General features: G+C 38.7%; 1 protein-coding gene across 4 annotated transcripts in view; it reads right to left on the bottom strand.

Moving 5' to 3' along the window:
• Window positions 1-15,851, bottom strand: part of FNDC3B (fibronectin type III domain containing 3B) — a 363,872-nt gene that overhangs the window by 7,082 nt on the left and 340,939 nt on the right. For all 4 annotated transcript variants that reach the window (XM_005546389.4, XM_045385094.2, XM_005546390.4 and 1 more), the window contains 2 exons: window positions 14,848-15,014; window positions 12,128-12,255 (listed from right to left, as the gene is read on the bottom strand). In XM_005546389.4, the coding sequence (XP_005546446.1) occupies window positions 12,128-12,255; window positions 14,848-15,014 (295 nt within the window). The remainder of the gene's footprint in view (window positions 1-12,127; window positions 12,256-14,847; window positions 15,015-15,851) is intronic.

Genomic DNA, 15,851 nt, shown 5'->3' with positions numbered 1-15,851 from the left:
ACTTGATATAATTTCAGGCTTCTAAAATTTGCTGAGGCTTGTGTTGTGCCCTAACATTTGATCTATCCTGGAGAATGTTCCATGTATGATTGAGAAGGATGTGTATACAGTTGCTGTTGGATGAAATGTCAATTAGGCCCATTTGGTCTACAGTATTGTTCAAGTCCAATGTTTATTAATTTGTTCAAGTCCAATGTTTATGAAAGTCTCCTACTATTATTATATTGCAATTTATCCCTCCCTTCAGATTCTTCAATATTTTATGTATTTAGGTGCTTCAATGTTGGGTGCATACATATTTATAACTATTATATCCTCTTGAGGAATTGATGCTCTTATCATTATATAATGTCCTTTTTATAGTTTTTGACTTAAAGTCTATTTTGTCTCATATAAATTTAGCTATCCCTGCTTTCTTCTGGTTTCTATTTGCATGGAGTAATCTTTTTCCAACCTTTCACTTTCAGTCTATGTGTGTCCTTAAAAGTGAGGTGACCCTTGTAGGTAGCATACTGTTGGGTCTTAAAAAAAAAAATTCATGGTTGGGCACGGTGGCTCATGCCTGTAATCCCAGCACTTTGGGAGGCCGAGGTGGGTGGATCACCTGAAGTCAGGAGTTCAAGACCAGTCTGACCAACATGATGAAACCTCATCTCTATTAAAAATATAAAAATTAGCCGTGTGGGATGGCATATGCCTGTAATCCCAGATTACTTAATCTCAGATACTCAGGAGCCTGAGGCAGGAGAATCACTTGGACCTGGGAGGTGGAAGTTGCAGTGAGCCGAGATTGTGCTACTGCACTCTAGCCTGGGAGACAGAGTGACACTCTGTCTCAAAAAAAAAAAAAAAAAAAAAAAAAGAAAGAAAAAGAAAAATTTCATCCAGTTACTTAATGTCTTTTTATTGATGAATTCAATCCAAATAATTCTGCCTATTAATACAAATACCCTAGAAATGAATTTCCAACAAATTCAACTTTGCCTGAAAAACTTGCCAGCTATTTAGTTAGTGGGAATCTATAAACGTCTCTACTACATGTTTCTAAAGCCCACTGTGTAAACTTCCACCAAGAAACAGGACATTCCATTAGTGAATACAAGTGCACTGGACATGAATTTAGTGTTGGGTCCAGATTGAAAGACAGCAAAAGGATCTTATGATTTGGAATAGAGGCCAGGCTTCCAATGTTCACCTGGTAGTTACCCTTTTAAAGAGATTCCTCCCTCATTTTCAAACTTTACTTCAAGCATCTTATTATTATATGTTTGCTTAGTGACTAAACTCCAGACAACCAATTCTGCTTACTACTTATACTTTTCCAGGTTTATCTTGCTTTTGTTATTCTTTTTATAAGATTTTAAGCACATTCCTCCTGATGAGTTATCTTGTTTCTTAAAATTGTGGCATGTGCCATAGCTGTTTTGAGTTACAAATAGCCTAGGCTGCAGCAACTAAGAAGAGCTGTAAGCAAACCCCTCGCAGTCCTGAGAGACAATTCCTTTCTCACTGCTCACAGTTCCAATGATGAATCTAAATGAATGTTTGAAGATGAGCCCATCGTTATGGTGACTGCCCCAATCCATACACAGCCAGCTATTCAAGAGTTCAGACTACACCACAAGGAAACTGCCTCTCTGTAAGTTACTTCCCAACATGTGGGGGGTCTCAGGAAAACAATAGCCATTTTTTTTTTCTTTAAACAGAGCTTTTAGTTGTGAATGTTCTTTATTTTCTTAATTTATATTTAATTTCTTAAGTATAGAATGCTTTTCTTGGAAACTGTTTATGAAGGGGGTAATTTGCAACCTCTGGGACTATACCAGGTTGATAAAGCAAGTCCTTCCACATTTGCTATCTGGGCTTTGGTTTCCCTATCTTCAAAGTCACAGGTATACAATTTATTCTGAGACTCTATGGTGGTGATAAGTTAATGTTGGGATGTTTATCAAGTTGGAGAAAAGCTGACATCTGAGCAAAGTTTTCTGATATACTTCTTTCATTGATTCTTTTGCAGGTGACACCTCTTGAAATATTTGTTTACCCTGATTATCAAAGGGTCAAATAACGTAGTCATTAAGAGTTCTTTTTCTCTGTGCAATCCTGGGAGCTGGGTCTGGCTGGTGTGACTTGGCACTAGGAAGCATTAAGCAGACATTTCTCAAGCACAGAAACTGGAATCAGGATTTCACTCTAAGTCCTTGCTCTGCTACTTACTAGGTCTGTGATCTCATGCAAGTAACAGCTTTGTGCCTTAGTTTTCTCATCTTTAACACAGAGCTAGAACCAGTACCTTATAGTAATATTACTCCAAAGGAGATTGAGGATCAATCGAGAAAACGGATGTGGAATATGCTTTGTAAAAGGAATATGCTGGAGGGTAAGTCTGCTTTATTGAATTTAATCTTCTTAATTACGCTGTCAGGTAAATATCATTACTTTCATTTTAGAGACGAAGAAACTAAGGCTCAGAGAGGCTGTTAATTTCTTTTAAGTCTTTTAGCAAATAAGGGGAGTTGTGGATCCCAGATGAGATCCCACTTCTAACTCAAACACCGACCCTCACCACTGAAATTGCCCCAGCTCTGCCTGTTCCATTATTGTCCTCCACTTTACTCCTCTTCTAATGACTACAGTGTGACATTGTGTCCAGGTTTCATGGCCTCTGACTTTGTCTTTCCATATCTCGCGGCTAACTCCCTGGTATTTCCATGAAAGACCTTCTAAATCATCCTACCATGGCTCCTGCTGCTTCATAAAGGAAAACACTATCTTTTATGATGTTATCGAAAGCAGCTCCCTGCTCAGTTTCTGCTAAACACTTGGACAGTGTTTTTGTGATGTGGCCTCTAATTTCTGCCATCAAACAATGACGTCGCTGTACAAAACCACTTAATAACCTAGCCCCACAAATGTTTTGGAGACTTCTGGAAAGTGAATATAAATGTACATTTATATCTATTTTAATTATTTCTACAGTTTCCAGAATTTGTATGGCTACATTCTCTTTTAAAAAGTGGGCTCAATGGGAGGATCATTTGAGGTCAGGAGTTCAAGACAAACCCTGGTAAGATTAAAAAAAAAAAAAAAGTGAGCCCAAACGTATATTTAATTTCCCAGAAACCCAATTTAGAGACTCTTGAACAAAGACTTCATATATTAATTTTAACGAAACTTCCCAACTTTAACTTTGTAGAGTGGAAGATATCTGAAAATGTATTTTAAAAATAAAGGAATCCTACTTTTCTTGTACCATTAGGCAAAAAACATAGTAAAATAATATGAATAGCTAACTGAAGGGAACTTTCTTAACAAAAGCCTAATCAAAAGTTAGCTTTTAATTTGTAAATGTTTTTCTTTTAGCTATTCTTGTTATTTTAATAGGAACAGCTTCCCTCTTTCACAAGCCTTGCCAACACAATGTTAACATTATCTTTTTTACATTTAAGATAAATATATTGAGTGAGACAGTGTTCTATTATTTCCATATCTCCACAGCAACCAGCACAATGGCTTGAACAAAGTAGATGCTCAGTGAATGTTCTCTAATTAGAACCCTCAAATACTCAAAGAGTAGACGTTCTGATACCACAGTGTCTGAAAAGAGAAACAAGTAAATGTGAACAGTAAGCATTCAGATGCACACACAGACCATAGGGGCAAGAGAGAGTTTGGTATAGGTGCAGTAAAAAATAGAGTCTATTGATAGAAAATATGGAGTTTCTAGTATATTTTATGCACGTGAATAGTTTTTCTTTTTTCTTTTTTTTTTTTTTTTTGAGATGGAGTCTCACTCTTGTCGCCCGGGCTGGAGTGCAGTGGGGCGATCTTCGCTCACTGCAAGCTCCGCCTCCCGGGTTCATGCCATTCTCCTGCCTCAGCCTCCCGAGTAGCTGGGACTACAGGTGCCCGCCACCACGCCCGGCTAGTTTTTTTGTATTTTTAGTAGAGACGGGGTTTCACTGTGTTAGCCAGGATGGTCTCTATCTCTCGATCTTGTGATCTGCCCGCCTCGGCCTCCCAAAGTGCTGGGATTACAGGCATGAGCCACCCCCAACACGTGAATAGTTTTTCTAATATGTTCTAATAGTTTTTGAAGTGATCCAAATATTAAAACTTTGCAAATACTCTTCTAGTTATATAAATATGTAAATGTGAAAGCACACATACTTCATAGCTTGTCTATCTTGGCTGTGACTATGATGTCCTTAAAAGCCAGCAAATTCACACAGACCAGTGTGGTGAGGCCAGTCATATCTCAGTGAAGATTTTTTTAGAGTAACAGATTAAGGATTTTCAGGTTCAAAGAAAGTAACAAAGACGAGCTTTAAAATGAAATGTAATGTCTCAATTTTTTTAACTAAATGGTTGCATGGGGAATAAGCCAATCATATTTTATACAACTAAATGAAATAAATTTTTGAGTTATTACACTTGTAAACCTATGTTATTAACTATAAACTGATGAAACTGATGGGGTTTTAAAACTAAAATATGAGATCCAAAAGCCCCAGATACGATTAAGAACCCCAAATAACTGAAAATTAATTCAACATCTTTGTAATACCTGTCCCTTGAAGGTGACAACCTTCTGCAGATGAGAAACATACCCCGCCCCCACATGAAGATAACAGACTCGTGTGATTATGGGATTACGGATTAAGATGAAGTGGGATAACATGTAGCAACCTCATAGGACGGGGCTTGGAATGCAGTAGGCATCTAAGAAATGTCAACATGACATATTATATTGCTACTTTATTGTACTTTCCCTGCCCCCCCCCTTGCAGGAATCATGTGTAACACTCTAGGACAAATGCTTGGAGCCATGGACCCTTGGGGCCTACAAATATAGGACTTGCAGAAGTCAAACGGAAGGGGAGCCTCATGATGCTGACTTGGTGTCCAGGCATGGCCACAGACACTTACAACCCACAGTATTTAGGAACTAATGATGTCACAAAAATCACCATGTTGCCAGGCCTGCCATACAGCTGTGCCTGCCCCAGGACTGTGCAGCTCTGCGCATCAGGGCAGCAGGCCACGCCTTGTGTCCCTTTGTTTTCATTCATTTTGACAAAGGCACCATTATGGGCTTTTCCTTTTGACTCAATCCAATTTAAACGGCACGGCTCCATTTGAGATGTTTTTTATTGAAGTAACCAATCATAATATTGGAATAAGTATAGAAGCATTATTATTTTTACAAAGACTATTTCTGTTCTTGATTTGATGAACAATATATTTTAAAGTAATCTTGACATGTTTATTCCAAATGAGAGGATTTAAAGTAATACCCAGACAACTGAAATGAAGAATCCATAACCCTTAATTCAAAATAACATGCTGCATAGCTGAAATCCTGTAAATAACAGGAAGCTTTTTGGGAAGGGTGGCGAGAACAGTGCATGCTCGGCTGCTGGAGGCTTACCTTCATCTCTTTACTAATGTCACCCCTCCCAAGGACTGAAAGGGAGATATAATTGCACCATGTTGTCATCTGTACAGCTCCTTCTCATGACTGAATGATCTAATGCTCACAGTAACCATCGGAGTTAGAGTTACAATGAGAAAGCCAAGACTCAGGTAGGTGAATTAATTCCTCAAGAATTACATGACTATGGTAACTTTGTCCTTGAGCCAAATATGACAGGCAAGGGTACCATTACTGAACTGCTTCCCGGGGGTTTTCACCCAGTGGGCCTATAAACTCTTAGAGGACTACCCAGGAATCCCTAACAATGTAAAACACCTGACAGTTTCTCAATAAACCAGGGGTCCTCTACCTGGACTCCATGGAAGTGGCTATCATTTCATTTCACATGAAATTTTAAGTAGAGGTATGGGTACATGTATGGGAATTTTTCTGATATAAGAGGTCATAGCCTTCAGATACTTAAATGAACCTATAAAACTAAAACAAACTAAGAATCAGTAAAATAAATGATGGTTTTTAAAGAGGTCTATCTTGATCTATTTTTACTTTGTTCTAAATTTGACCCTTTATTCATGCAGAAATAAAAAACTGTGCTATGAGACAGTCATAGCCTCATTGTTTAATTTCTGTATTAGGGAAATGAGTTGAAAGTCATTAAAAAAATATGATGAAGGGGCCAGTCATGGTGGTTCACGCCTGTAATCCCTGCACTTTGGGAGGTTGAGGCGGGTGGATCACTTGAGGTCAGGAGTTTGAGACCAGCCTGGGCAACAAGGTGAAATGCCATCTCTACTAAAAACACAAAAATAAATTAGCCGGCTGGGTGTGGTGGCTCATGCCTGTAATCCCAGCATTTTGAGAGGCTGAGGCAGGTGGATCACTTGAGGTCAGGAGTCTAAGACCAGCCTGGCCAACATGGTGAAATCCCATGTCTACTAAAAATACAAAAATTGGCCTGGCATGGTGGCAGGTGCCTTTAATCCTATCTACTTGGGAAGCTGAGACAGGAGAATCACTTGAACCCGGGAGGTGGAGGTTGCAGTGAGCCGAGATCATGCCACTGTACTCCAGCCTGGGTGACAGAACAAGACTCCATCTCAAAAAAAAAAAAAAAAAAAAAGGAGGCTCCAGCCAGGATGTGTTGCAGACTCCCAAGACTTTAAAATACTTTGGTCAAGAGAAGATCTTTCCTTGTGGTACTTTTTGTGATACCATGTAGAATCAATGCAGGCCTTGATACTATATTCTAAGAATGATACAAGATAAAAATATATTGATACAGAAATACCATCAAATTAAATGTGGAGCTTTATAGATTTCTAGATACTTCAGAGGTTTTCTTTATGAAACAAATCTGAGCACCAAGAATTTCAGTAATTTTTCATAAATTTTGACTGCCAATGGGTAATAATTTCTCACAATTTGTTGATCCTTTCCTTGTCTTCAATGCTTATATTCAATACTTCTTGTAAAAGTTATTGCTGCCTGAACAGGAATATGAATATGAATTGTTTTGCTTTACTTCTTATTATGCATGAAACTGTCTATGCCATATCTTGTGCAAAATAAGAAGTCACATGCATATAGACACAATTTTCGTTCTTTCAAAGAATACTTTACAGTTAATCCTGTTTGAAAAGAAGTTTTAAGCTTCCTGGAGAAAAAGCTGTGCTTGGAATGTTTATTAAATGGCAAAAGGCAAACCAAATATGCATGCAATCTAATGAAGAGTAAAACTGTGAGTAATAATTTAATACTTCAAGTTAATAGATTAATAATTAAAATCAGCTGCTTGGCCCACATCGTGACACTTGAACAACAGAAAGGGAATCACCTAGAACCAAGGCAAAGTTAGAGTTGATGCTTCAGCAAAACATCAGAAAAGGCCATGGCCCTTGTCATATGTTGCCTATAAAAATGAGCTTGGGGGAGGGGCCGGGCGCGGTGTCTCACGCCTGTAATCCCAGCACATCGGGAGGCCGAGGTGGGCGGATCACGGGGTTAGGAGATCGAGACCATCCTGGCTAAAACAGTGAAATCCTGTCTCTACTAAAAATACAAAAAATTAGCCGGGCATGGTGGCGGGCGCCTGTAGTCCCACCTACTCGGGAGGCTGAGGCAGGAGAATGGCCTGAACCCGGGAGGCGGAGCTTGCAGTGAGCTGAGATGGCGCCACTGCACTGCAGCCTGGGCGACACAGTGAGACTGTGTCCAAAAAACAAAAAGAAAAACAAAAACAAAAAAGAGCGTGGGGGAAGAGGATATTATCCTATTAGGGGAGATTTTTTTCTTTCTATGCTGAAGTTTACTCTCGTCACCACTGCAGGTATAAATAACCCTGGTGCTTTGAAACTGCGTCTTTCACGCATGCAGGAAACATTTACTGAGTGCCAAACTATGTGCCAGTACTGGAAAAATAAAAATGAATAACACAAGCCCATGTATTAGTGGGTCCTGTCTGATTAGTGCTATAATTGAGGTATACACAGTGAGCCTGTAGCTCCGCTGTGGTGGATGTACAGCAATAATTACCTCTCATTTTCTTTTGCTTTGCCTCTATGAATTCAAAGCCTGTTGCCTGTTATCCTTGAACTATAATTATTTTAACCATTGTTCTGCACACATAAATATGTTTCATTCCCTAGCTCATGTCCAGAACAATGAATGAAGTACTAAAACATCATGTTTAAGTTAATGTTTGCTAAATAGGGAGAAGTCCAAGAAAAAAAAAAGGAACCAGTACAAATTGTCCCTGACTCAACTGTGGCTTTTCATGTACCACTATTCTCCTTAATCATTTCTTGGTAAATGCAGGAAGCACATGGGCGTGTGGAGAATGCTAACCCTCATCTACTGAGCCTGCCGTACAGTACTGTGTTTTCTTTCATCTGTTTACAACAAGAAACATTTTGTTTATAACTGGTTACATTAAGAAAAATATTCTGTGGCATACACATGATTATGCATGAGTATATTAGCATTTATACGGCCACGGGTCTAAATAGGTAACATTAAACAGACAACAGATTCAAAACAGACCATCTGCCAATAAAATCTAAATTACTGAATAGATTCTCCTATAGTTTGGCAATGCCTGATGTGTATAGATATCAAGCAAACGATGCTGCTTTTTTCAACAGAAAACAGCATGCACTGTGCTTTGGGAAGCAGAACATTTTTCCAAGAACACGTGGAAAACACAGCACGTAGAATAAAAGATTTTTACAATACAATAACAAATGTGCGATCAATGTATTGTTGGGAAATGAATTATCGTTGAGCATCAAATGATATGTTGTAAAATTTCTTAACACCTCATTTTAACTACTTTCACATTGCTATGGAACAGAATAAATTCTCTGCTCTCTATTTGAGCTAAGACCCTGAAACCAATCATATCTTTCTGGTAAAATGAAACAATTACACATGTAAGTTATTTACTCTGAAATGGAATATATTGTACAAAATGAGATTCAAAAATAAAAGGAACCATAGTGTCTTTGTTCTTATTTAAGAGGAATCATGGAAACTTTGGTGACATCATCCACTGATGTTAATTGACACTGGTAGATGTCATATTTAGGATAAAGTTTTTTGTTTAAAACAATTCAATCTTTTTTCGGATACATCATAACAAAGTACAGCAAAATGTCCAAAATTACCTTTTATTTTTAAACACATTTTATTTGCCAATATTCTTTATCATATAGCAAACACCAATGAGCAATTTAGTGGAAACTCTGAATCAAATGATTTTCTACTTGTGTATTTGGAACTGAACAAAGTTTTTTTTTTATAAATTATGCTAGTGTTTCAGAAAACAGGTGGCATTTATGTTTGATATAAATGAATGCCCCTACTAAAAGTGCTGATGAAGAATGCACCTCAGCTTTCCTAATGGAATACATAATATTTATACTCTGATTTGACAAAAACACATTCTAGGGACTATTATGAAAGCCTGTAGAGTATCTAAATCCTTCAGAGTCAGTGATCTGATTCTTCTTTGGAAGAATTAAGAATCAACAAGGGCTATGAACCATGATAAAACTAATTTCTTATCTGGCTATATTCCAACTGCATTCTCTCTTACATGGGTTTATTATGTGATCTACAGAGCCTTGCTACTCAAATTACGGTCCATGGATCAGCAATGTCAGTGTCACCTGGGAGGGTGAATCTCCACCGAAGACCTACCAGGTCAGAATCTGCATTTTAACAGATTCCCAGGTGATTCCTTTGACATTAAAGGGTGACATGCATGACTTAGAGCTTCTGAATCATAGGCCTCCAGGGCCTATGCATCATCTCCCTTAACCTTCCATTACTTCTACAAAAAAGGTAGACAGAATGTAGGCTTCAGTAGTTAGGTTAAGACTACTTCCCCTAGATGACATGATTGTATATTTAGAAAACCCCATTGTCTCAGCCCCAAAACTCCTTAAGCTGATAAGCAACTTCAGCAAAGTCTCAGGATACCAAATCAGTGTGCAAAAATCACAACCATTCCTATATGCCAATAATAGACAAATAGCCCAATCATGAGCAAACTCCCATTCACAACTGCTACAAAGAGAATAAAATACCTAGGAATACAACTTACGGGAGATGTGAAGGACCTCTTCAGGGAGAACTACAAACCACTGCTCAAGGAAATAAGAGAGGACACAAACAAATGGAAAACATTCCATGCTCATGGATAGGAAGAATCAATATGAAAATGGCCATACTGTCCAAAGTAATATATAGATTCAATGCTATTCCCATCAGGTTACCACTGACTTTCTTCACAGAATTAGAAATAACTATTTTAAGTTTCATGTGGAACCAGAAAAGAGCATGTATAGCCAAGACAATCCTAAGCATAAAAGAACAAAGCTGGAGGCATCACGCTACCTGACTTCAAACTATATTACATGACTACAGTAACTAAAACAGCATGGTACTGGTACCAAAACAGATATATAGACCAATGGAACAGAACAGAGGGCTCAGAAATAACACCACACATCTACAACCCTCTGATCTTTGACAAACCTGACAAAAACAAGAAATGGGGAAAGGATTCTCTATTTAATAAATGGTGTTGGGAAAACTGGCTAGCTATATGCAGAAAACTGAAACTGGACCCCTTCCTTACCACTTATACAAATTTAACTCAAGATGGATTAAAGATTTAAACGTAAGACCTAAAACCATAAAAACCCTAGAAGAAAACTTAGGCAATACCATTTAGAACATAGGCATGGGTAAAGACTTCATGACTAAAACACCAAAAGCAATGGTAACAAAAGCGAAATTAACAAATGGGATCTAAGTAAGCTAAAGAGCTTCTGCACAGGAAGAGAAACTATCATCGAAGTGAACAGGCAACCTACAGAATGGGAGAAAATTTTTGTAATCTATCCATCTGACAAAGGGCTAATATGCAGCATCTACAAGGACCTTACACAAATTTACAAGGAAAAAACAAACAACCCCATTAAAAAGTGGGCAAAGGATATGAACAGACACTTCTCAAAAGAAGACATTTATGCGGCCAACAAACATATGAAAAAAAGCTCATCATCACTTGTCATTGGAGAAATGCAAATCAAAATCACTATGAGATACCATCTCATGCCAGTTATAATGGCAGTCATTAAAAAGGCAGGAAACCACAGATGCTGGAGAGGATGTGGAGAAATAGGAACACTTTTACACTGTTGGTGGGCGTGTAAATTGGTTTAACTATTGTAGAAGACAGTGTGGTAATTCCTCAAGGATCTAGAACCAGAAATACCATTTGACCAGCAATCCCATTGCTGGGTATATACCCAAAGGATTATAAATCATTCTACTATAAAGACACATGCACACATATGTTTACTGCAGCACTATTCACAATAGCAAAGACTTGGAACAAACCCAAATGCCCATCAATGTTAGGCATAAAGCAAATGTGGCACATATACACCATGGAATATTATGCAGCCATAAAAAAGAATTAGTTCATGTCCTTTGCAGGGACATGGATGAAGCTGGAAACCATTATTCTTGGCAAACTAACACAGGAACAGAAAACCAAACACTGCATGTTCTCACTTACAAGTGGGAGTTGAACAACAAGAACATATGGGCACAGGGAGGGGAACATCTCACACTGGGGCCTGACAGGGGGTGGGGGTCAAGGTGAGGGATAGCATTAGGAGAAATACCTAATGTAGATGACAGGTTGATGGGCACAGCAAACCACCATGGCACAAGTATACCTATGTAACAAACCTGCATGTTTACACATGTATACCAGAACTTACAGTATAATAATAATTTAAAAAGATCAATACTAACAACAACAAAAAGAGAGACTACTTCCCCTCTATAGTAAAATCACAGGTACTTTAGTTTTCAATTACATACAGACTTTGATACATGCAAACCTCACCATCGATGTCAAATACAAATAAACACTTTACAACTCTTTAAGACGAGCATATGCTTGAGAACTGAAAATTGAAGATGAATACCACCATATACGAAATGTAAACTAGGCTTCACACACTCTGAAGAATTATGTAATAAGTACAAGTTAGGCAGTTTCTATCATTGATTTTAAGAAAAATATAGTTCACTGAGTCATTCATAGCAATGAGCAGAGGCATGGAGCCAGCCACACTCAGTCGCACATGTGCCATGTACACTGGTTCTTACCTGTTTGTACTCAGATTCTCTTCCAACCAATACCTGTAGAATGTAGTTAACAGGGTCCCCTTTCATTGGTGGTACCGTCTCCCATAAAATTTCACATGAATTTCCTTCTAACTGTGTTACTCGAGGTGCTGAAATACAAATCCACACATCCAAGCTCAAAATTCAAAGTATCATGTTAATAGTCAACACTTTAGCACTATTTGTGAGAATCCACGAGAGAGCAAGATTGTGCCTGTGTTTGCCCTGAGAGAGGAGTTTATTTACCCAGCCACTCATAAAACCATCAGGGTGCCCTTTAGGCAAGGAGAAGTTACTCCATGACTAAAAAGCCATTAATGAAAAATCCTTTGCCCATTATCCCATGAATAACAGCTTGATGTGGATCACATCTTTTTTTCTCCTATGGCGACTGAGTATCCTCTATGGCTTAGGCCCTGTACTAGGTATTCTGGGAGATGCAAAAACAGGCAAGGTAAACCCTGTTTTCAAGAAACTTAAGATTTAGTTGAAGGAAGGGGAGAGCAAGGTATGAGATGCATACAAAAAGAAACATCAGAGAATAAAAATGAGAGATACAAACAAAAGACTGGGAATTTCCAGGGGAGGAAAAGAGCATATCTGGGTGGGGATCTAAGGAAAGTTTGAGGAGCAGGTGACATGTGAGACCAGTCCTGGAGAATGGGTAGCACTGAAAGCCTTTAAAAATTAAATTATATTTATATATATTTTATTTTTCACCTACTGAACTCCTCATTCTCATTTAAACTAAATTATATTAGTCTGTAGTAAGGCACTTAAAATATTCTAGATTTAAAAAATATTTTCATAACTTCTATGATTCAATATGACATTTTCCTATTTTGTAACTAGAACGTATATCTCCTGTCTGAACCCCCTTATACTTCAACCCCTAATTACATGCAACTAATTCTTTAGAGAGAGTTGTTTCTACTTGCAATTCTGTGTGACACTGTTTCAGAAAAATAATGCTTTGAAGAAGAAGAAGAAGAAGAAGAAGAGGAGGAGGAGGAGGAGGAGGAGGAGGAAGAGGAAGAAGGAAGAAGGAAGAAGGAAGAAGGAAGAAAGAAGAAAGAAGAAGAAAAAAAGGAGCCTATGCTGGAAATACTTGGCCAAAATTCCAAGCATTTTATGAAAAAACTAAATAAAGAAGCCTATCAGATTAAACAGTCCTCCAGCTATGACAATAATTTCCTGAATCGAAGAGTGAGAGGAAGACAACCTGATCATGTGTCAGAGTGGGAAAACTGCCCTTCTGAAGTAGAAAGGTCGGAAGATGCAAGCACTATCAATGTGCCATTGTATTTTTTGTAAAATGTATCCCCACCAAGAATCACTTTAGAGGCAAAGATAGTACTCCTTCATACTAGAAAGACCACTGAAGTGGGATAATTGATAAATCTAGCCACCCTTCCTCAGTACTAACAAACCAAAGCAGCCACAGTGTGCTCAGACATCTTTTGTGTGATAACTGAAAGGCAAAGCTGCACCAAAGGGCCAGGGCGTTTACTGCCAAAGTGACCTGGCAAGGCCATGCATGTGTATACACATTCATACTTGTTTCTTAGTCACATAAAGAAGAATCTGCCAAAGAGTCTTCAGGGCAGGGAAGCAGGAGCAAGGTATTTACCCTAAACTAATCCTGGAAGGAGCTATGGGGTTCATAGAATCCAAGCCAAACCTTGACCCAGGTCCTGGAGAGTTCCTATAATTGACTTTGTGCCCTGGTTGTAGCTGACACACCTCCTCATGTGGGAGTAGAGAGTCAAACACATATGCAAGGATCTTTTCTGCAGGTTGTACTTTACCCCGCTGTCAGCCTTAGGATTATTTTGAGCAACAGCTAGATAAAGCCACTTGTGCTGTCTGTCCCCTTTAAAGACAAGCTGCAGGGACCTCCACAAGAACCACAGTATTTGCAGGAGATGAGGCAGGGCCTCAGGAGTCCAGGAGTGGCTGGGTGGACAGGCTGAGCATGCTATGGCTCCTGTTGCTATTTCCTGCCTTGCAAGTTAGCTGCAGTCAGGCATAGCTCTGTGGCTAGAAAACAGGCTGAAGGCTCAGCAGACCCAGTGGAAGTAGGGTCCAGGCAGAGTGTCTTTTGTTCACTAGCCTCAAGAGACATGGGGGAAGATCTGGATATGTGGGGCTCTCATGACTTCTGCAGTACCCAATCCCATGAAGGGGCCAGAGTAGGAAAGTAGTCACCCATAAACTTCAACATAAGTACCCAAGGAGATTACAGCAGATCACTGCTACAGCTTTCCAAAGGCATCGCTCCACACCAAGAGCTGTGTGCCAAAAGGGAAAGGCTGCTGAAGTTGCCTAAGTCAGTCTCTAGGCACCAAAGTCACTGAAAGATCAGTGCCAACCTCTGCTTCTCTGAACGTCTAGGAAAGGGAGTGTGATGCCTTCCTTGGTAAACTGTCTTAAGGGCTGCAGCACCAGGAATTAACCCTTATTTCTAACCATTATTGTTGATAAACACGCATACATACAGAGAAAAGTCATTATCTGTAGGCCCTTTCCTTTCAAGGTCTCTCATTTCCCCTAGACAACCCATTGCTCAATCTTCTTTAGAATGTTCTTTTGATTCTATCTTGCTGACATTATATTTAACATCAGAAAAGAGCTTATTTCTATAAGTCCCAACAGTTCCTTACTCTCACAAGAGAGCACGAAAGAATACACAGTCTACACACCTTTGATGGTGGGGGGGACACTTTTGGTTGTGCTGAAGGTATAGGTTTCTGAGAAGGGCCCTTCCCCAGCCTCGCTTGCTGCCTGGATTCTGAAGGAGTAGCATGTGAATTCCGTCAGTCTCTGGACCTTGTAGGTGTGGCTGGGTCCTCTGTAGATTGAAATAAACCTAGGAGGAGGAGCAGAATCAATTAGCCATCTGAACTTCTATTAATGACAAGAAATTAATTATGATGCAAACTACTGGAGCAGATTAGGCCAACTTGGTAAATGCTTTTCATATATTCTGAATTAATAATCAGCCAGTTGCTACATTAGGGTTAAGTTTAATGCCTAAATGTATGTTTTTATAAAAGAAAAACATAAACTTAAGCACATATAAGACTGGAATGAGACTCCTTTAATTAGGATCTAGATTCTAGAAACATCAGAATGTTTTTATTTGCTCATGTTTTTATTTACTAATAAAAAACAGAATTTTTGAATTTTTCATAATGGTAATATCTATAATCTGATAGCATAAACTAATATTCCACTATTTCCTAGGCAATGAAGTTAATGTTAACGGGACACCTAAGAAATAATATGTCCTCTTTAGCCAAATTTTGCAAATAACTGAGGTTTGGCCAGAAATGCTTTGAATTTTAACTTTTATCTTGTCTTCCCAAGAGTTTTTCAAAGCCCCATTCCTCAATTGCTAAGGAGACATTTAGGACTATGGATCGTTGAGAACTCATGTGAAGAGAAAAAAAAAATACTGTGTTCAGAATCATCCATCAGGTTCATCAAAATCACAGACAAACAGCACAGGTGGGCTGGACAGTTTGGAGTGGCAGCTTTTGGCTCCTTCCCCTATCTGATCCAGGACTATTTTGCACTTCTCTGCTAATTAAGATTTCCACGAAACGTTAAGCATAACAGGCACAAAGATAAACAAACAGGGTCTTATGTTTTAGGTGTTTTCCCCCACGGTCTTGAAAACAACATTTTCACAATAAAAACGTAT

This window comes from Macaca fascicularis, chromosome 2 (assembly GCF_037993035.2).
Source record: "Macaca fascicularis isolate 582-1 chromosome 2, T2T-MFA8v1.1".
Taxonomy (NCBI): domain Eukaryota; kingdom Metazoa; phylum Chordata; class Mammalia; order Primates; family Cercopithecidae; genus Macaca; species Macaca fascicularis.
Note: the sequence above shows the minus strand (reverse complement) of the source record. Positions and strands in the feature narration are given on the sequence as shown.